Source organism: Eubalaena glacialis, chromosome 9 (assembly GCF_028564815.1).
Source record: "Eubalaena glacialis isolate mEubGla1 chromosome 9, mEubGla1.1.hap2.+ XY, whole genome shotgun sequence".
NCBI classification, from domain to species: Eukaryota; Metazoa; Chordata; class Mammalia; order Artiodactyla; family Balaenidae; genus Eubalaena; species Eubalaena glacialis.
In genome coordinates this window covers 52,482,994-52,505,228 of record NC_083724.1, presented here as the reverse complement: position 1 = coordinate 52,505,228, position 22,235 = coordinate 52,482,994, and the positions used below count along the sequence as shown (strand labels likewise).

Sequence of the window (22,235 nt, the reverse complement as noted above, 5' to 3'; positions counted from 1 at the left end):
TTGGGTTAAATGAAATGTATTATTAAAATTACTGTCACCTGTTTCTTTTCCTGATTTTTTTTTTTAATGTGCCTACTAGAAAATTTAAAATGACATATGTGGCTTGTATTATATTTCTACTGCACAGTGCTGGTCTAGAAGCAGGCCTACTCACACTCATTCATTCATTTAATTATTCAGCTTATGCTTATTAAATGTCTTCTGTGTGTTGAGTTCTGGGCTAGGGGATAGGAATGCAACAGTGAACACAGCCCTTGCACTTGCGAAGCAAGTGGTACCCACTGCGGTATAAGAGAGACTGAAATCAAAAGTGACAACACGTATCTAAAAGCAGGGGACATTTAATCCGGAATAGTTTAGGTCATAGGATTATTAGGGCTTTTAGAGTTAAGAGCCAGGCCTACATTACTTACCACCTAAGGCTTATTGTTTGAAGGCAAAATATAACAGGTGTTGATAATAATGGCCACCCTGGAGTCACTCAGGAAAGGTTACCTTCCACAGGGCCTGTTCTAGTCTGCTGTGTATTATGGCTACAGCCATACAGATGCTCTTCCTCACTAAACTAAGAGGCTTTGGAGGGCAGTGACAATGTTGTTTGACCTTGGTCTCACCCAGTGTCTCCCACACAGAAGACACTAAACAACACATGGAATTAAAATATGTCACGCGTACTCATTTAAGAAAACAAACATATCATATACTTTAGAAAGATAGAAAGAGTTCTGCCCCAAATGCCTAAAAAACAAAAAGTCTGCCCCTTAAACTAGTAAGCTTTAGTAATTTAAAAACAAAACAGAACAGTCCTCTTTCAGAATATAAATTCATGCATACCTGATGGTGTAAACAAAAAGTTCTGGAATATCCAAATTAAATTCTCTCTCATGACCACCAAGATTAAATATTATATACGAGGGGTGACCCTGGATAGCACTGTTTGACCAAGGCCATGATCATGCATCTTTCTTCTTCTCTGAAATGCTTTACAAAAGAGTCATGAGTTGTCGAAATAAAAAACACGAGTTGCAAAGGGAAACATTTTGCTTGCAGTTCTTATTACACTTTCAGTACCAGTCAAGGTAATCAGTCATATGAAAAAATATATAATTTAATTCTCAAATAATAACTTTGTTCATCTTTCTCCTAAAGTACACTGTCCAAAGAATCCTGAATATATTCTTCAGTTGATGTACACATGCTGACGGACAGCACAATGTTCAGAAATGAAAGTAGAAATATTATCCTTTTATAAAAATAAACTTGGTCCCAGAGAGGATGAGAAAAAGAGTGAGCAAGAGTGAGCATAAGAAAAAATGCAAAGCTTTAGAGGAGAATTGTTTCGATTTAAGTAACTGCAGCATCTGCAACTTTGGGCGGGTCGCTCAGAGTACCATGTATCTCCTAACTCAGTGCTTCGCGTGTGCTCCTCTATAAATGCATGTTAAATTAACCACCTAACAGAACAATAAAGCAAAACTAACTATACAACAATTAGTCCACCGTTACCAAAAGGGTAACAAGTTCACAAATAATTAATCGATCCCCACATTTCCAGCCTTCATGATCTTCTGATTTCTAGTAAGGCCTCCCCTCACAGTTTTATTGGAAATGTTTTGTACTCCAGCAAGGTCACCCTCCTTTCCCATAAAGAGGGGAGGAGAGAAGTTCACTCTGAATAGGTTGGTGGACAACTTGTCCATTTTCCCTTGGGCAATTTGGGTTTATCTAAATACAGGTTAAATTCAAATACAGGCGGGAGGAAGTCATCAGTTCCTGACCACTCAGCAGGAGATGCTGTTTATGCTTTGTTTTGCACAATTATGCGAAAAAACATGGCTTAATAAATACACAGGCACCCCTGATTAACCATCCTCCACCACCTCCATCCCCCAAATGCCCCAGGATCTGCTCAGACCCCATTTGGGTGTAATTCCCATGGTCACTTGGATCCCAAAGCTTCCAGAGTGCTGTCTGGTCAGGGAGCATGTGGCATGTCCTGTGCGGCAGATGTCCTGTTTTAAGTTCCAGCGGGTCCTTCTCCAGGGTCACAGGGCCTCCAGTCTTCATGGGTGAAGATAGCTTTTCTTAGCTGCCCTGTGACAACTGGGTTTCACATTTCCTGAAACTAGATCTGTGGAAGGAGTCTCTGAAATTAAGGAGGGAGAGAGAACAGAAGTAAGAAACATCAGTTAGCCTTTTAAAGAGGAAAATCACTCGCTAGAAAAGCACATCAATCATGGAGAACTCAGTAAGTAAGTAAATATGGGAAAGTGCGGCCATGCCTTCGCGCTGTGCCGGAAGAAATACAGACAGTAATTCGGCCCTGGGAAGACGGCTGGCAGAAGGCCGCATGGAGGGGCCCCGGAGAGGTCAAGGAGAAGGCGCAGGAGGAGCGGGATGCAAGCAGAGCAGATCACGCTTGGGTGGCTTCTCTGATTCCAGGGCCCGCTCCCACACCCAGAGGTTCTGCAGTTCTGATTGCTGGGCCTCAAGCGCTATCCTTCATCCTCTGGGAAGAGGCCTCCCCTGCCCTCTTCTTACCTCTTATGACTGTCAACTCTGAATATCGGCTTGTAGAGCTCTGGAATTTTCCGCTCTATCATTGGCCTGAGGTTCTCTCTCAGCTTGTTGTAGTTCTTTTTGAGTTCCAGCTGGTACTCCCTCTGGTCTGCTGTGATGAGACGCTTGTTTTTCTCTACGGCTTCACCGCATCTGAGGTGCAAATATCAGGGTGGGGAGAAGATGAGGTTGCATTTCATACGAGTTTGAAGTGCTTACGAATTTTATATATTTAACTCATTTAATCTTTACAAAAATTTATGAGGTCGGCTATTATCACCCTCACACCTCAGGTGAAGAAACTAAGGCACGGAAAGCTTAAGTAACTCGCTTCATGTCACAAAGTCAATAAGGTGCAAAGCCAGCTCCAGTCTCTCCCATGCAGTATGGTATGTACTAAAGAAGAAAATCATGTTATTCAAACATGATGAAGCCTTGCCTTTTATTTTATACTGTTCTATCCAAGGGAACTTACAAATCAACAAATCTTGAAGGGACAACATAATGGCTGAAACTTAGCTGACATACAATGATTAGTAATGATTCTGTTTTCCTTCAGATGAATAGGATTCCCATGATCAACATGGTTTAAAGTGTTTTCTTAATAGTGGTGCTAGATTTGGATTGTGTTATGGGGATACCCAGGTCTTGCTACCAAATCCTCCCTATTACCACTGAACACATGTAGCTATGGGGCAGGGGGAAGCTACCTGGCCTAGGCAACATTAAACCTACGGCCATAGCTTCATGATGGAATCAGCCTGCTGTAGAAGAACGGCTTGATTTAATTCACCCTGGAAGCCAAAAGCAGGCCCTTAACTGGATTTTCACCTATCTTTTAAGATTGACATTAACTGAAGCAAACTGTAGGATACCAAAGGTTACATATCAAAGGTTTCAGGGAAGAGGTAGGAAGGGGAGGTATATAGCCTTTGAATCCTGAGAAATCTACATCACCCCTTATTATTTTTTTATTGCCTCTTAACTAACAGTTATGAGCTACCACAATGTGTAAAATGAAATCAGTTTCTTCAAGGAGACTTCAAGGACCAGTTTTGTAACACTGGCAGACAAGAGACCTGCAAGAGCGAACTGCTAACTTGGGGATGGCTACTCTGCAAACTTTGGAAGAAGCAACTATACTCTCTGTGATCTTTGTTATCAGAAGACATAATAACTATAGATATATATAGTGTTTTTGTTTTTTAGTATAGTTTTTAGCGCTTATTATCATTGGTGGATTTGTTTTTTGGTTTGGTTGCTCTCTTTGTTCTTTCTTTTTTTTATTACTTTAAATTTTTAAATATTTTTATATAGTGTTTTAAAAAGACAAATATATTAATAGGTGGAGCGAATTTTTGTAACTTTATATTTTAACAAATTTTATAACAAAATTGTTTCATAGACATTTTCTGTATTTCTTCCTTCCATTTAGATTATATTCTCTAGATTTTCTTATTAAAGTTAAAATAACTTCCACTATTTTATTTAAATCCATAAACTAAAGAGAGCCATGCATTATGTTTCCCTCCTAGAGAAGAGCCATATCTCTTGGGAAATGTATACAGGATCATATAACTACATTGCAAATCATTTTTAAAAAATGGTCCTATCTGTAACATTTTCATTAGGTCCACAAACAGCTGAACTGTGCAACTTGCACTCAGTGACACCACCATTCCAGACAGCCCCCTCCTTTGCTGCTCCCTTTGTTGATAAGTTCACTGAACACAAGCATTTTCTTACAGTCGATGTGCTGGGATTTTTCAGCAGAGTCCTACAGAAACCAGACTGATGGGGTCTAGAAAGGGCGGGAAGTTGTGCTTCCAGAACATGGTTCCTGGTTTTGCTGGGGGTAACTTTCATAGTCCTCTATCTAAGGTGTCTTTTCTACAGAGAGGGTGGTCATGCAGCCCTCCCCCTCTGCATCTCTTGCCCTCCCTTCTCTGTGATGCTCCTTCAGCACAGCTCACATATCAGTCCCTCAGTATGGCCAAAAAATTGCTAGTTGCTTCATCAACAACCATTCCCTCTCTTGCTTAGTAGCAGAACTCCAGGTGGTATACCCACCTGGAAAATCACATTCCCTAGCCTCCCTTATAAATAGGGATGGCTGATGAGCTATAAGATGAAGTCCTAGGAAAGCTCTTTAAAGGTGTGTAGCCTTTTGCTCTTTCCTCATTTCTATTCCTGATACCTGCCTAGGATGTGGTTGTGATGGCCAGAGCCTTAGCAGCCATTTTGTGACTATGAGGATGGGTCGACTATAACCAGGATAGCAGAGCAAAAGAATGGAAAGAGCCAGGGTCTCTGATGACTTTATGTGACCACCATACAGCTCTGGGATGCCTATCTCTGATCTTGTTTTATATGAGAGAAAAATAATTTTCTATCTAATTTAAGCCACTCTTAATTCCATTCTGTTACTGCCAAATGAATGTACTTCCTAGAGAGAACAGGCTCCGGAGCTGGAGTGCTCACCTCTGAATCCTGCTTTGCTACTTATTGGCTTTGTGACATTAGACAAGTTACTTAAGCTTTTCCATGTCTTAGTTTCTTCACCTGTGACATGATGGTGATAATAGCCTACCTCATAAATTTTTATAAAGATTAAAGGAATTAAATATATAAAATGCTTAGAATAGTACTGGTACATAGCTAAAACCTAGAACACTTATTGTTATTATTATTATTGTTACTATTCCTGATAGACCCAGTCTGAGTGCAGAAACTATTTGTTCTATATAAGAATGATGATGGAACGTCAGAGATTTTATATTCCAGTCCCTTTTTTTTCATAGTTGATGAAACTAAGATGCAAAGAGATGAAGTGCCCTGTCCAGAGTCATACACCTTTGGGAACAGCAAAGGTGGATGTAAATCCAGGATCCTGTTCCTCCCAGGCTGATGTCTCATCAGCCCCACTGTGTGTTATGGTACAAACCTTACAGAGGCACACAAGTCATGGGCAGACAATGTCTATATTTAAATCAGATTAAGTCTGTTTCCTATGTAAATCAATCTGGTTTCTATTTGCCCCATAATGTTATATTCATCAATCACTTCATATGTGCCAAGTCCTGTTCTAAGCTCTCTGAATTGACTCTTTTGATACTAACTTTAAGAGGTAGTTACTATTTTATTCCCATTTTACAGTTGGGGAAACTAAAGTTGGGTAACTAGCCCAAGGTCACACAGCTAGTTAAGGCAGAGTAGATATTATTTATTTATTTACTTATTGTTTTATCTCTGGCTGTGTTGGGTCTTCGTTGCTGCACACGGGCTTTCTCTAGTTGCAGCGAGCGGGGCCTACTCTTTGTTGCGGTGCGTGGGCTTCTCATTGTGGTGCCTTCCCTTGTTGCGGAGCACAGGCTCTAGGCGCACGGGCTTCAGTAGTTGCGGCACGCGGGCTCAGTAGTTGTGGCACGCAGGCTCAGTTGCTCTGTGGCATGTGGGATCTTCCTGGACCAGGGATCAAACCCGTGTCCCCTGTAGTGGCAGGCAGACTCCTAACTACTGTGCCACCAGGGAAGTCCCAGAGTGAATATTTGAAGCCAGGCAACTGGGCCCGAGAGCCCACACTCATAACCCCAACACCACAAATGCTGCCTAGGAAAGACCCTGACCCTTCCAGCTAGAATCCAGGCATACGGCCTTGGTCTCAAGTTGGAACTATTCTCTCTGGAGTCCCAATTTGTAGTATTCTGCCTTTCTCATCTTCTTCCTGGTAACACTTTAGCAAGTCTCCACCTAAGGTCCAGTGAAAAAACACAGCTGCTGGAGTGAGAGGAGAGATACCGGAGAAACTGAGGGATTGGCTCCCCACCTCCTCCCGTGACTGGAGTGATATATATGCTCCAGGCCCTTTAAGTTAAGGAAGGATTATTTGGGGGCAGGGTACCAAAGCAACATCTGGCCTTTCCACAGGAAGAGCTGCAGTGGATGTGAGGGTCCCCTGGTCAGAGCCACCTCGGCTGGCACCTCCCAGTGGCTTTCTCCAGCGCTGTCCCCTGCATTTCCTCCCTCCCAGCACGACCTCTACCAAACCCCAGATCCCAAGGGCAGCTGGTCTCAATGGAAGGCTAGTCTAATTCCTGGTTCTGCCACTTACTTGCTTTGTGACCTTGGGCTAATCGTGGTCTCCTTCAACCGCACTTCCTTCATCTATAAAGTGGGTTTATGAGGATGAAACGGTGTCGGGCGTGTGAGGACCTGGCCGAGCGGCTGCGGGAGGAGTGCTGTGCAGGCGGTGTGGCCTGCCTCTCCTGGAGCGAAGCGGGGGGAGACAGCCCAACAGGAGCACTGTCCTGGGCGCCCCCGCGGCTGCCGGTGGGGAGGCGCCTGAGGCTGAAGGAGCAGGGCACCACGGGGGCAGGGAGCGCACCCCAGGGCAGACAGGAGCAGCCGCGGCTGGATCCTCCGGCTGTCCCCCTGAGCCCCCTCTACTTCCCTTGGCTGGGCGGCCCCAGAGGGGCCGGTGTGGCTGCCTCCCTCGGGGAAGTCACAGTAGCCCTGCTTCCTCCTCCTAAGGGGGCGAGATTGGGACTACGGGCTTGGGAAGGTGTCCAGTCTCGAGACTGACACCTGGAAGCAGGTTCTGAGGACCTGCTGAACACCCCAGAACCCAGGCAGGGGGTGGGGTCCGCCTAGATCAGACTCTAGGCTAGTCTCTAGGGCCTGACTCACATTATGCTGTCTTCCGCCTCCTTGGGCCCTGGGCTTCTGTCCTGAGGAGTTACAGAGGCCTGTGGTTCCGACGATCACACACTATTCTCGAATTCAGAGTCAGCCCAGACACCCTCCCACGCAGTGCCCTGGCGCTGAAGTGAGAGCCCCATCAAGCCCTGAGGACCGAGACCTTGTTCAAGAGAACCGGGGGTGGAGATGCGCTAAGAGAGGAGGACAGGATAGCACTGTAACGGAAATGGGTTTTTTCTCTTGAGAATGGTTGCAGAAGGGATGGGAGGGGGAAGCCACGTGCACGTGTGTGTGTGTGTGTGTGTGTGTGTGTGTGTGTGCTGCTCCACTTGGCTCTCAGCTTTCCACCCAGCCTCCTAGGCCCACTAAGACAGGTCTCTGTGACCTGGAAAAGGGACAGAAGTCCTTCATATGTCCCTGCTATGGACCTGCTCCCGAGCAACCTCTCGTAATCTTTCAGGCTTTGTTTTCCCACCAAATACTCAGATCTCTTGTCACCTACTGCTTCTGTTTCCACCCACGCTACACACAGTTGGTTTTCCTTTGGCCACTTGGGCAAATTCCCTCTCCTTCCTCTTCACAGACCTTAACTCCCGTTAAGACTCTATGACCATTTATGAGGTGGAACTCTACTGATGTATCTGAAACTATGTCCCTTAAAGGCAACCTGGGCCTGGTGCCATTGAGTCCTGCTATCTTTTCTTTAAATATAACAATGAATTTAAAAATCACTTAGTCTTTATAGGAATGAGAAAGTTCACATGTTATGGACTGAAGGTTTGTGTCCCCCCCAAAATTCACATGTGACCTCCATGTGATGGGATTTGGAGGTGGGGGCCTTTAGGAAGAATGAAGGTTTAAATTAGGCCATGAGAGTGGGACCCACATGATGGGATTAGTGCCCTTGTAGAAAGAGACCAGAGAGCTGTCTTCTTCGTCTCTCTACCAGGTGAAGATACAGTGAGAAGGTGGCCATTTACAAGCCAGCAAGAGGGTTCTCCCTAGGAACTGAATCTGCTGGCACTTTAATCTTGGACTTCCCAGACTCCAGCACTGCAAGAAATAAATGTCTGTTATTCAGCTACTCAGTCTGTGGTATTTTGCTATAGTGGCCCAAGCTGACTAAGACAGAAATATAGGAGGAAAATTTAAAACCACAGACTGGCACAGATTGCAGTGTTTAAAATGGTCTGGGTGCTCTGGGGAGCAGAGGAGGGAAACAGTATGTTGTACCTCTCCATCGTGGCTTCTGAAACCCTGAGATGTTTCAGAAGGGGATCCAGGCCCCAACTTGGCAACCATCTGAAGAGCCGCAGGACTGGCTGCATCAGGTATCAGCGGCAGCAGGTCAGCCTGCCAGGTTCTTTATGGCTTCATCCAGGCCTGCTACAGCTGAGTCACACAGGCCACTGCCCAGGGGCAGGACCCAGCTACAGTGTACCCAGCAAGCGTACATTTCCGTTATTAGCAATCAGCCTTGGAAGGCTCACTTATGTTCACCTTGGAAACCTGGGCTCATCGACCTACAGCCCAAGTCTGCTGAGAAGCTGGAGCTCACTCAAGGCAAAACCGGGAACGGTTTCACCCCCAAACATTTTCCACTCCTGCATCATATCTGCTGATAGCAGGTTCCGGGGAGAAAACACACAGGTGCAAACAACTTGACCAAACAATTCCTCTATTCATTACAAAGCTGTGACTTGCTGATTGGACTTGAGAAGCAATTAAGCAATGGAGGAAAGGAAGGTTTCCTCACCTACTACTTGTACTGAGGGTATGAGTTACAGATCATCACATTTACCCTTGTAAATACACAGTTTGATTAGTTTTAGTAGATTAATACAGTTATGCAACCTTCACCACAATCTCACCCACTACCTTTGATGCATGTGAAATAAAGTGGAATGAAAGGCACTGTGCTTTGACTTTGACAATGAAGTAGTGAGCAGAAGTATTGTTTTGCCTGTAGCCTTGTCTCATTTGTACTGGAACTTCATCTTTGCACACAGGTAGCAGGGTGCCTGGCACAAAGTATGGGCTCAATAAGTGTTTGCTGAATGAATGAACTGGCATCTATAGTTGTTCAAAGGTGTCAATAGTAATGGCACATTTCCTCTTGTGAAGGGAGGAAAGGGGAGGAAAAAGGGTGAGTGACAGTAGGCAGGACCTGACGCGTGAAGCCCTCGGGGAGGGGGCAGGGAGGAGAAAATGTGAGATGGCGGCAATCAAGCAACCTCTACAGCTTTGCAGCCTCTGCTCAAAGATCGGTCCCATCCGGCAGCTTCATCAGCACCTGGGAGCTTGTTAGAAATGCAGAGTCTCAGGCCCACCCCAGAACTACTGAATCAGAATCTGCATTTTGACAAGATCCCCAGGTCATTTGTTTTGCACAGTGAAGTTTGAGAAGCGCTGACAGATACTCTTGTGGCATTCCTAGAACAGGGCGGCAGCCCACCCAGCAGGGGGAAGGTAGGACTACAGCCTAGTTTCCCATAGGAATCATTGGAAGGGTTGGAGAACAACGTTGTAAATGGTGAATTTGATTTTGGAAATCCAACATTTTTGCAAGCCATCTGGGGAGAAAGATAACTGCACCATCAAAAGTCTAACAATACATGACTTTGTTAAAGGATCATCCCTAAGAAAATCCATTTCCTTTTGTGTATCTTGCCTGAGACTAGTTTTACTCAGCTCTGGTTTCTTTGTAGTCACTTGTCCTGGGGCTGGAAGCTAATTAGAAAATGCATGTTCGTTAGGGATTTTATAAGGACACTTTAACTAAAAAATCACTTCTCTTAGCAAGCTTCCTTTTACATCTATATTCTATTCAGAGCCCCATTTATCAATAGTGCTGTCTTCCCAGGCTCCCCTCCCTGTGCTGGCATGCCCACAGAATGCACTGCTCTAGCCAACTCAGAGGAGCCCAGACGTATCAAGGACACCCCTGCCTCTGTGTCTTGTGCTCCTGTTGGTCCCTTTACCAGTAATGCCTCTGTCTTCCCACTGCCCCCTTCCTACCACCTACATACTCAAGACAAGGTTTAAGTGATATTTTCCCACAAAGCTTTCCCTAGCCACTCCAGACTGCAACTGACTGTTCTTTTCTGAACTCTGTAGCCCTATATTTTGTGTACTCTCCACAGTTCTTAAAACATGCTGCATTGCTTTGTTATTTAGCCAGGTAAAAGTCCTATTGTCAGGAGCAGAGGAATACCCAGCTCCTGTATTCCTACAACTAATATCATACCTGGGTCTTAGTGTGTGCTCATTAAACATTTCACAGGTCCTTGCAGAGGTCCAGAGAGGCCCGGGCCACTGCCACCTTCATGGGCCTTTCACAATAACTTCACTTTATATGAAGATACGTGGAAAGTAAACTGATCTTTAAAAATTCCCCCAATATTTTTCTAGCCTTTTGTTTTATGAAAATGCACTCTTTACTGAAGAATATCTAGATTTTGTGTAATGTCAAAATTGTTATGAAATACAGGAAACAATTCAAATACAAAACATTAATAAATATAATTTCTGTGTGTGCATGTGTATGTATGTGCATATGTATAGTGTGCACGCACACATACACACAGACACACAGACACACAGACACACACACACCCCTATTACTAAGCAGCTGAGATTCACTGCAGGACAAAGAATGTCTCCTTTATATGTAGCAAATTTACATACGTCTCACCAAAGCCTGTGAAGGAGGAGAACTTTACCTGACACTGGCATTCTGGTGAGTTTTCACTGAATTTAGCAAACTTTAACTTTTAGCCTCCTTTATCCCCATCTGCCAAGTGAAGATATTCCTATACTTTATATGCTGCTCTAAGATTCTGGGTGAAAAGAAATATTAGTACATGTATTTCTGATGTCCTTCTCTCTTATGGGTGAGGTGCCATCCACATCCTTCATAATCATTCCTTTTAGGGCCACAGGAGTCCCAGTATACCTGTCTGCATTGCAGCAGCTTGCAAGACCTTGTCCCAAGATTCACTTCCTATCCAGCCTGAACAGGCTGCTCTTGGGGCCAGCTCTACTGCAGAATTCAGGAGCAGAGATGACGCTTGCCTGCCAGTGGCAATTGCCATAGAGACGATTGATACCTTTGTAAAATTCTAGTTTTAGAATCTCGCCTCTATCTCTCAATTTGAGGCAGTGTCTTTTACATTTATAAAAATAAGTTATTGTACGATATGGGAAATTACAAAGACCGCCAACGCCAAGAACCTCTCAGGCTCTAATTCATCAGTGGAATATCAGCACATTGAAGGAAGTACGCGCTACTTGGATTCAGAAGACCTGGTTTGAACTCAACTCTGCTACTAACTTGCTGTGTGACCTTAAGTAAAATCATTTCCCATCTCTGAACCTCCATTTCCTCTTTTGTAAAATGAAGATTTATTTTGCAATGTGAGATGATAAATATGAAAGCACCATACAGTTTGTTAGTTACTAGTGCAAGTAGTGTTGTTCTATGCAGGCTTCTCAAACTTGAGCATGCATCCGGATCCCCCGGAGGACTTGTTAAAATATAGGTTGCTGGGTCCCACCTCTGGAGAGTCTTACTCAGTAGGTCTGATTGGTATCTGAGAATTTTCCTCTCTAGCAAATTTCTCAAGTGATGCTGAAGCTGCTGGCCTGGGGACCACACTTTGAAAACCACTGCTCTACTGAAATCCCAGCCATTTCCCCTCTTACCGCATTATGAATTCTTTAAAGCATAATCTCAACTTGTTGTGATGTCGATAGAGTTTTGGGTCAGCTGGAATTTCAGCCAAAAATACTTGGGCTACTTCCAGTGGTCCCTGATGGGAAAAGTGAAAAACATTACTGATGTTGGAAAGAAAGTGAAATTACTTGGGAGGAAATGTTGGGAGTGAGGTCATAGTTTGAACATTTAATTTTGTTAGTTTGACCGAAACAAAAAATCAAGGAAGGTCATGAACTTCTCGGGAAAATGCTGATTCCTTAGGAGGAGTTTGCAGTTTTAGGAGAATATTCAAAAGTATAAATGTATTTCCTTAATCAAATACTACTAATTACAGATTTTCCTTCATATAGAAAGGTAATATACTACATCAAAGGGTATGTGATTAGAGTTGCTTTTCCGAAAATAGAGATTGTCTTGATCCAGCCATTCATATTCATTTGTCTAGTTGCCCTAGTGGCAAGCACCATTTTGTGTAATTGCTGGCTTGAGTCAGAGATATGCATAGTACATGTGTAATCTATGGCTGTGGGCTTATAAAGTCTTCCATTTTCATTAAATGATTGGGACTTACAAAAGCAAAAGCTTCCTAATATTTTCTGATCATGGAAATGTAACAAATACTATTTCTGTCCCCTTGATATTATGTGGACAGAGAATTTTTGCTGGGGAGTCCAGTTGTGCCGAGTGAGGAAAGGGTCACGGCACTCATTGAGTTTTTGCGCGTGGAGGTGTGCAGATCTAGTTCTGAAATTAAGGAAGCACACTGGACAGAGAGAACTAAGCTAGTACGCCCTCCATCTGAGGCCGGATTAGTTCCATGCTGAGATCGGAGTTAGAATTCTAATGGATCTGAGAAGATCCAGTCTGTTTTGAAGTGGCCCAAGAAGCCGGTTCCAGGTCACTCCTGCTTAGCAACGCTCCTGGCATACTGGTTTCATCTGGTGACTGACCCAGGGGTTCAATGTCCTAGACCCTTTCCCTTCTCTCCTACAGGCCTTCTCAGATTTATCTCAAGCCTTGCAACAACTCTGCCTAAATTGGGCATGACTAAGCACTCCATCTGGATCATATTGCCAGGACTGGCCCCAACTTCTCCAAAAAATGGTACTCCTTAGACACGGTCCACTCATCTCTAGGATTTCTTGTCTACCTTGGGTTGTTACATGAAGCACAAGGGACCTCCTCAAGTGTTCAGTCTAAGTTTAGGAACATCATTTGTATGTTGATCAGACTCATCGACCTCAAGAAAGGAGGGTGCAGACATATAGTAACAAAAATCAAAATAACAAGCACCAGAGGAGTTGCCACCAGCTGGTTTTGCTTACCTGATTGACAGTAGCTCCGACGGAGCCTTGCAGCACCATCTGAAGCATCTTGGCATCAGGAGGCTCCTGGTTAATGGCAACTGCTAACTGCAGGGTCTTCTTCTTCATATCTTCAATGGCAACTTCGATTGGTGTCAAAACAAACTGAACATAAGACATAAATGTAGGAAAGTCATTGTCAGGTCTTATAAGCCATAGACAAACCTGGAGCTATGACAAAGAGGACACCTGGGTTTGAAGCAGCAGCTAAGAAGGCTTTCAGAGAAATTTAGAATAATCAGGACAGGTTAAGAGGAAGGAAGAGCCTAACATTTCTTGAGTACTTATTATGTTCCAGGAACTTTACACGCATTTATGATGTACTTCTTTAAACAACTTCCTATTCTCTCCACCTTGCAATCAAAGAGGGATTTGTAAGGTTAAGTAAGTGACACAGGTCGTAGGTGGGGAGGTCAGATTTTGACCACAATAATGTCTACATTCAAAATCCATGTTTTTTTCTACACTGCTAGATTTCCTTTCCTGTTGTTTAAGAAGTTGCTTGACTTATAATTGGGACAGCTATTAGAAGCACAGCATTCAAGATTTTCTTCTCCACCATAACACAAGATTTTGGCATCATGTGTGTCTTTTCTAACTCACCCTGAAGGTGAATTCTTAGTAAAGAGAATTCTCTTAAGGGTCAATCTGCTAGTTGCTAAGTTCTATTGGCTTGGAGTATGACCTTTTCTGAATTTTATTGATGGAGTCATGTCCCCTCCAAATTCAAGTATTTAATTCCTAAACCCCAGTACCTCGGAATGTGACTTTATTTGAAACAGGGTCTTTATAGAGGTAACCAAGTTCAAAGGAGGTCATTAGGATGGGCCCTCATCCAATATGACCTATATGTCCCTATAAGAAGAGGAAATCTGGACATAGGGACATGCACAGAGGGAAGATGATGTGAAGAAACACAGGGAGAAGGCAGCCATCTACAAGCCAAGGAAAGAGGCCCGGAATAGATCCTTCCCTCACATCTTTCAGAAGGAACCAACCCTGCCAACACCTTGATTTTTGACTTCTGGCCTCTGGAACTATAAAACAAGAAATTTCTGTTGTTTAAGCCACCCAGTCTGTGGCACTTGGTTACAACAGCTCTAACAAACTAACACACTGAGGTTCTTAGGGAACTACAGATGGCCCAGAAAAATTGTGAGGACTCTTACTGGGACCATGAGTTTATTTCTGTGCTGTGCCGACATGTCTTAGTGCTCAAAAGTCTAAAACAGTAAGAAATACAGCAGATGCCTGCTAAACAAACCTTCTCTTAGCTGAGTCATCAGTGCTGGCTTCCTTTGCCCTCTGTGAAAACCACTCTCTGATGTGATTGCTGAACACTTGAGCTGGTGGGTGGCTCTCCAGTAACCTCAGTCCTCCCTGCGCTCCTGCCAAGGAGGTGTGTGTTCACCACAACTCATCAGTGTTTGTCCACCAACTTGCTTATGCCTGTTACACTTGTTATTTTAATGACCTAATCTAATTCAGTAATGCATAAACTGGTGAACTATGGCTGTGGAAAGAAGAAGAGTTGTTTCTATGAAAACCAAGCTAATGCTTGGGCAAGATGTTATGAAAGCAAGTTGCTATATCTTATTAGGTGTGCACAAGACAACGGTAAAAGGCTAGGGGAAAAAAAAAATCATAAAAAGCCAGAAGCATTCTGCTCTTATATTGTTTAACAAGGATCTTTAAGCTCTCACTCTGCTTTACAGAAACCAAAACTGAACATCGTGGACTTTGCATATGGGTGGACATTGCATATGGTTTATACAAGAAAGACAGTGCTGAATCGTGATCAGCCAACCCTAAATCACAGACAAGGCTGTGGCTCTACACAAAATGAATGACAAATAAGTGCACATGTGTATGTTTTAAAGTAAAAGAAACTATTTACAGTATGTCTAATTTTGAGCAGTTTTGTAGCTTGAGGCATTTTCTTGATCAGTGCCATTACAATGAATTTGAAGACTTCTGCTACACATGGAACCAGAAAAAAGAAAGAGGTCTTCCCTGTATCAACATTTAGATAAGGAAACTGAATGAAGATAAGTGCCTTGTGCAATGTCACAGGAGGATGCTGGGATTAGAAGACAACTGGTCTCCTGTCTGACTGGCATGGTGCCCTCTTCCAGCTCAACACCAGCTCCTTGGGGCTGCTCACTTGCTGTTCCTGCCTCTGATGATTAACAACAGAACGCTGCCTGAATCACATGTAAGCTTTTAAATATATAAAAATCTAATATAAAATATTGTAAACTTTTATATTTCATGTAAATTTAACATTAAAATATAAAGACATAGTATTATAATTGTGTACATATATGTATGTTAAAGATATAACTTTAAAATAGAAAATACTTACATATAAAGTGTGCTATAAAACATGTAGCTGCCTAAATGGGATTCCCTGGCACCATGAGAGTGAGAGGATAACCACCATAATAATATTTCAAAGGCATCCCTTTTTAGATTTTCACTTGAGTCTGCCATGAAGGAGCATGAAGGAGGTTTGTGTGTCATCCTGGGAGGTGACCCAGGCCCACTCACTCAGTGGTGGCCTCTGTCCAGAGCCCATGCCCTCCAGTGCCTTTACCTCCTCCTTCTGGATGACCCTGATCCTGGTCTTGATGTAGGGGAAGGCGTGCATGGTGGTCAGGACAGTGTTCCGCCGGTACTGCTCGTGCAGCTCTCCCCGAGGCCGGCCCTCCAGGGTGAAGGGGGTGGTGTACATAAACCTCCACAGATCGAAATTCTTCTCAAAGTAGGTTAGCCTGTCTTTCATCTCATATTCATCAAAGTAGGGCTCCACAAAAGTGATCTGTATGTAGGCCTGAAGGGGGGAAAGGCAAGGGGTGAGCTGGTCTGCAAACTACCGCCCAGGATGAGCTGGGGGGCACGCGGAACACAGAGTGGCAGCACCACCCCTCTGTGCTCACAAAAGCCACGGAAGCTGAGAGCATCGGGTGAGACATCAGCCATCGGCCATCCTTCCTCTCCACGCCAGGGCTATGAGAGACAGGACTGGGCGAAGGGACGGGAGTGTGCCCGTGGGAAGTCAGGTCCACAAGCTGCCCCTCCTAGCAGAGTTGCTGATCCAACTGAAACTTGCTATGAGAGTTTGCAAACTGCTATTCAGAAGAAGCAAAACTTTCCTTTTCAGAACAACTATGACCACTGCATGTTTATTAGAATGGCCAAACTAAAGAAAACTGACAATACCAAGGGCTGAGAAGGATGGGGAGCGGCTGGAGTGTTCATACACTGATGGTGGGAATGCACCATGGTGCAGCCACCTTAGGAAACAGGTGGCAGTTTCTTATATAGTTAAATTATACTGACCATATGACCCAGCAATCCCACTCCGGTGTATGTGCCCAATAGAAATGAAAACTTGTGTTTACACTAAACCCTGTACACAAATGTCTATAGCAGCATTATTCATAATAGACAAAAAATAGGAACAACCCAAATGCCCCTCAAGTGGCGAATGGATAAACAAACGGTGGTACATCCTTACAACAGAATAGTACTCAGCAATAAAAAGGAATGAACCATTACAAGATGGATGAATCTCAAATGTATTGTGCTAAGTGAAAGAAGCCAGACTCAAAAGGCTATATGATTCCATTTATTCACTATATAATTCCATTTATGTGGCATTCTGGAAAAAGCAAAACTACAAAGACAGAATACAGATTAGTGACTGTCAGGGGCTGAAAACAGACGGAGGGAATGACTACAAAGAGGCATGGGGAAATATTTTGGGGTGATGGAACTTTTCTATGTCTGATTTTGGTGGTGGCTCCATGTGCTTGTCAAAATTCATAGAAATAAACACCAAAAAAGTGAATTTTACTGCATGTATTTCATTTAAAAAATGTACACACATACACATGAACCCACGCAAACATACTATGAAGAAAAGCACTTATTTAAAAAGAATGCCTTGGGCTTCCCTGGTGGCGCAGTGGTTGAGGGTCCACCTGCCAATGCAGGGGACACGGGTTCGAGCCCTGGTCCGGGAAGATCCCACATGCCGCGGAGCAGCTGGGCCCGAGCACCACACCTGCTGGGCCTGCGCTCTAGAACCCGTGAGCCACGGCTGCTGAGCCCACGTGCCACAACTACGGAAGCCGGTGAGCCTGGAGCCCATGCTCCGCAAGGGGAGAAGGCACCGCAGTGAGAGGCCTGTGCGCCACAGCGGGGGGTGGCCCCCGCTTGCCGCAAGTAGAGGAAGCCCGTGCACAGCAACGAGGACCCAACTCAGCCAAAAATAAATAAATAAATAAATAAATAAATTTATTAAAAGAAAAAAAAAGAATGACAATGACTATAGTCACTGCAACACCCACCCACTGAAATGGACGGATGAGGTCACTGACCTCAGACCATAAATCACTACTGAGTGTGATGAAATCTGGTTGTAATTCTGACTGCAGATTCTCATTTAAAACTCTCACAACCTACTTTGGGCGTTTTAACAGAGGGGAAAAGAGCACCGCGTCAGGGATGTCACTGGTAACTACGTGGCATGTGCTGTGCACAGATCACCGTGGGCACACAGCCAATCCTGTCTTTCAAAGACGTCAAACATTTCTGTGTGAAGCTTAGCTCAGCTACTTACCACAGTTATTGCTTCCAGGCTAGATTAGGGAGTGTATCTGAAGTGAGTGAGTCCTTTGAAATGTGTAGAAAAACAAACTTTTAGATTTGGACACTTCTCCCTACTTGCATCATCTTCATAATATCCTGGAGGACAGAACTGAGAGAAGAATTTGAACTCTTCATTTTATAGGCCTGCCAGATGATGACTGCTCCTCTGTCCCTCAGCCCTTAAAAATACCTTGAACTTGCATTATTTCCAGCAGCTTAGAAAGCTCTCTCATGTGTATATCTGTCTGTGAGCTGGGCTGAGCAGGCAGGCATCACCCTGTGGTATAATAAAGAATGTATCTGGTCTTTGTCCTTCTTTCCTGGCACAGAGCTTCAAAAACCCTTGGAATTTTCTGAGTGATAGAAGTGTCTTTGTTATTCTCATGAGGTAATTCATGGTGGGTCCCTAGATGGCTTCAGGATGGTGGCTGGTCATTGAAAAGAACGACCTTCTGATTAGAGATCTGAGACTCTGGGCCAGCCTGACTGCTGAGGTAGGAGGGGGCTGGAGATTGAGTTCGGTAATGTAGTTGATGATTTAATCAATCGTGCCTATGTAATGAGACCCCAGTAAAAACCCTGGACACCAAGGCTTGGTAGACCTCCCTGGTTAGTGAACACATTGACATGCCAGGAGGGTGACGTGCCTGGATTCCACAAGGAGAGGGCACAGAAACTCTGGGATACGTCCCAGATCTTGCCCTATGTGTACCCTTTATCGTGAAACTATAATCATCAATATAGCCCTTTTCTGAGTTCTGTGAGGCATTCTAGTGGGTTATCTACTGAGAGGTGCTATGGGAACCCACAAATTTGTATTTGTCTGGTCAGAAGTGCAAGCGGCCTGGGGTCCCACTTGAGGCTGGTGTCTGAAGTTAGGGCAATCTCCTGCAGGACGAGCCTGTAACTGGTGGAGTCTGACCTTAACTCTGGGTGGTGAGCATCAGAATTATACTGCAGTACACCCAACTGGGGGTGAGACAGAATACACCCTCACCTGAAAAGTGAGGAAACTGAAGTCCAAGCCCTTTTCGTCATTCCTCCAACAGCACAATGACCCTGCACTTGGCTGAAAAGAAGGCCTCCACCAAATGCTGTCAGTGAGAAGTTTGTATCTTTTCAACATACTTTAAATTGAGGATTCAAGGTTTTAATAGAAGGGCAATAAAGAGAAGTGATTAAAAGTGCAGGTTTGGGGGCTTCCCTGGTGGTGCAGTGGTTGAGAATCTGCCTGCCAATGCAGGGGACACGGGCTCGAGCCCTGGTCTGGGAAGATCCCACGTGCCGCGGAGCAGCTGGGCCCGTGAGCCACAATTACTGAGCCTGCGCGTCTGGAGCCTGTGCTCCACAGCAAGAGAGGCCGCGATAGTGAGAGGCCCACACACCGCGATGAAGAGTGGCCCCCGCTTGCCAAAACTAGAGAAAGCCCTCGCACAGAAACGAAGACCCAACACAGCCATAAATAAATAAAAAAACAAATACTTTAAAAAAAAAAAGTGCAGGTTTGGGACTTCCCTGGTGGCACAGTGGGTAAGAATCCGCCTGCCAATGCAGGGGACGAGGGTTCGAGCCCTGGTCCGGGAAGATCCCGCATGCCGCAGAGCAACTAAGCCCGTAGGCCACAACTGCCTGTGCTCTAGAGCCTGCAAGCCACAACTACTGAAGCCCGCGCGCAGCAATGAAGACCCAACACAGCCAAAAATAAATAAATAAATATTTTTAAAAAAAGAATCTTCTTTAAAAAAAAAAGTGCAGGTTTGAGGATGACAGACCCTGAGTTTGAATTACTGGTTTTGACACTTGCATGATCTTGCAAAGTTGCTTACCCTTTCTTTTCTCATCTGTAAAATAGGAATAACAACACTTATTTCAAAGGGCTTTAGGAGGATGAAATGAAATAATGTACGTAAAGGGTCTAATGTAGTGTCAGGCACACAGATGATCTTTAATAACTGGTAGCTCCTATTATGATCCCTGCCTTTGAGTATTGTTTCTTTAAGACCTAACCAAATAGTAGTTAAACCGTAGACAAAAAAAATTTGGCTGCATTGAAATGACTTGAAGAGTCCAGACAGAGGAGGTCATGTTTTGTTTGTGGGTGTAGAACAAAGGGAATCAGAGCCTGGTGGTTATTTTTTGCAATTTTCCCATACCTTGTTAGGGTCCAACTTGGTTTTGTCCACAGGAGCAGAGTCTTTTATCACTTCCACAAATTCCGCACCAAAACATTGACTATAAAATCCCTAGGCAAGAGAAACCAACAGATTATAAAGGTTATTTTAATATACTGCAACTCTTTGTCTCTCAGAAGTGGAATATGTTTGGAACAAGTGTAAGGGAGAATGTGCTCTTTGATTACTGAAAGTCCCTCTGAGCTAATGAGGCAAGTTCAGCATTTCCTGAGACAAAAATAAAAACATAAGGAAGTCCAGCATTGCAAACTGATATATGCTTCCCTATAAACTGTATACTTGACATCTAATTCAACCAACATCATCATATTTCCTAAAGATGCTCCAGGGGCATGGAACTATTTACTTCTTGCCTTTTGTACCCTAGGGTCTTGGAGGTCACCAGGCTTCCCACAATGGGACAAACCACAGTGCACAGGAAGATAAAATATATGCTTCTAGTACTAAATTGGGGAAACATATTAGGGAACCAAGTGGCCTGGGGTCAACTGCTAATTCCTCTCATGAGCTGAACTACTTTGGGCAAGTCACCCAACCACTCTGACCCATGGCTTCTTTGGGTCAAGTAAGGATTAAAGTCTCTTGTCTCATTTGGCATGGATGGATCAATTTGACAATGAAAGTGTTTTAAGTTTGACAGCCACGAAAGGGCATAAATTCAAAGCAATAGCAATAAAACAAAGAAGTGAATCTCTGCTTGTTGTCAGCAGTTCAGGGGACCCCAGTTATTCAGTCTGAGATGGTTTTGTTTTGAGGGCACCCCTTGACTTTCCTCCTGAGTTCTTAGTGCTTGGCCCTTTCAACGTCTGTTTCTTTTTTTCTCGCTTTTCTCTGTGTTGTTTCTCCTTTTCTCCAGGCTTTCCTCCAAGAACATGCTGCTCTCTTCTGCTACGTTATGGATCAAATGTAAACAGCGGGTTGGATTGGGGCTGCCAGCCCAAGGAATGGGATACCGGCTCTAATTAACCAAAGAGGGGTGCTCCTTGGTCAGTAGGGAGAGTTCATTTGTTCCAGGTCACAGTGGGCCTATAGTCAAGCATCTCCATGTCAGAAGTGGGAAGTGTCTGGTGACACCAAAAGGATGACCACAGCATTTTCTAGGGGTAATTTGATAATCTGGCCCTATGACTTCAAAGTCAAGATGATAAACTTCAAGCTGAAAAACTATTACTAAAATTTGGAAAGGTTTATAAGAAAGCACATGACATTGATTGAATTTGGATGCTCCTGAAAATAAATATTCACCATATAAACTTACAAAGTTTGAAAAGTATGTACAGAATCTTAGGGGAAAGCTATCCTTATCTTGCTTTACTTCATGATCTCACCTAATATCTTGATATTATACAAGCAACGTGGGAAACTTTATATATGGATCAATGAGGAATCCATGACTCTTGGTTTTGTTGCAATGACCCACTCTAACCTGTTGGTGTAAAGTACACAATGTCAATCACCCGGAATCACTTGTCTTACCTCTAGTCTATGAGAGATCTCAGGAAGCTTGGTAATTGCAGGCTCTTTGTAAATGAATTCTTTCTCATCCAAGTCCCCAAATTTGGATCCATAGAAACCAACTCGAAAGTAGGTTCCAAACATTCTCTTATGACCCTGATAAACAAAATAAGAAAACCTCTCCTTAGTTATGTAATTCATGAGGATCCATTGAGATGAGAGGGCAGGAGTCTTTTATTGTTGGGTTATAAAGCATTTTATTCCTGTGGCTAATACAAACAGAATTCACTCCTTTAAAATTTTTTTTAATGTTTATGGAATAAACTTGGGAAATAATAGCAAAAAAAAAAAATCCCATGAAAGATTTCTAGGACTTCTCTTAAGTGAATTTAAGATTTTCACATTCCTGGTTGTAAAGTAATTCAAGCTGCCTTCTTTCACGGTTTGAATTACGGTCCTCTGTCTATTCTCAGCCCTCTTCCGTTTGATAGGAGAGAGCTACAGTAATGATGTCCTTAAGGTAAATCACTCCCTAGAGAGGAAGGAGGGCTAAGCATCTCTGAGACAGGGTCACCTGCTGCCAGATTATAGGAC

At 43.8% G+C, this 22,235-nt stretch overlaps 1 protein-coding gene across 1 annotated transcript in view; it reads right to left on the bottom strand.

Moving 5' to 3' along the window:
- Nucleotides 1–1,505: 1,505 nt before the first annotated feature.
- Nucleotides 1,506–22,235, bottom strand: part of DOCK8 (dedicator of cytokinesis 8) — a 221,411-nt gene continuing 200,681 nt past the window's right edge. The window contains exons 42-48 of the mRNA XM_061201215.1: nt 21,663–21,797; nt 20,148–20,237; nt 15,935–16,171; nt 13,300–13,443; nt 11,962–12,068; nt 2,542–2,712; nt 1,506–2,146 (exon numbers count right to left, since the gene is read on the bottom strand). Of these exons, the coding sequence (XP_061057198.1) occupies nt 2,086–2,146; nt 2,542–2,712; nt 11,962–12,068; nt 13,300–13,443; nt 15,935–16,171; nt 20,148–20,237; nt 21,663–21,797 (945 nt within the window). The 3' untranslated portion in view covers nt 1,506–2,085. The remainder of the gene's footprint in view (nt 2,147–2,541; nt 2,713–11,961; nt 12,069–13,299; nt 13,444–15,934; nt 16,172–20,147; nt 20,238–21,662; nt 21,798–22,235) is intronic.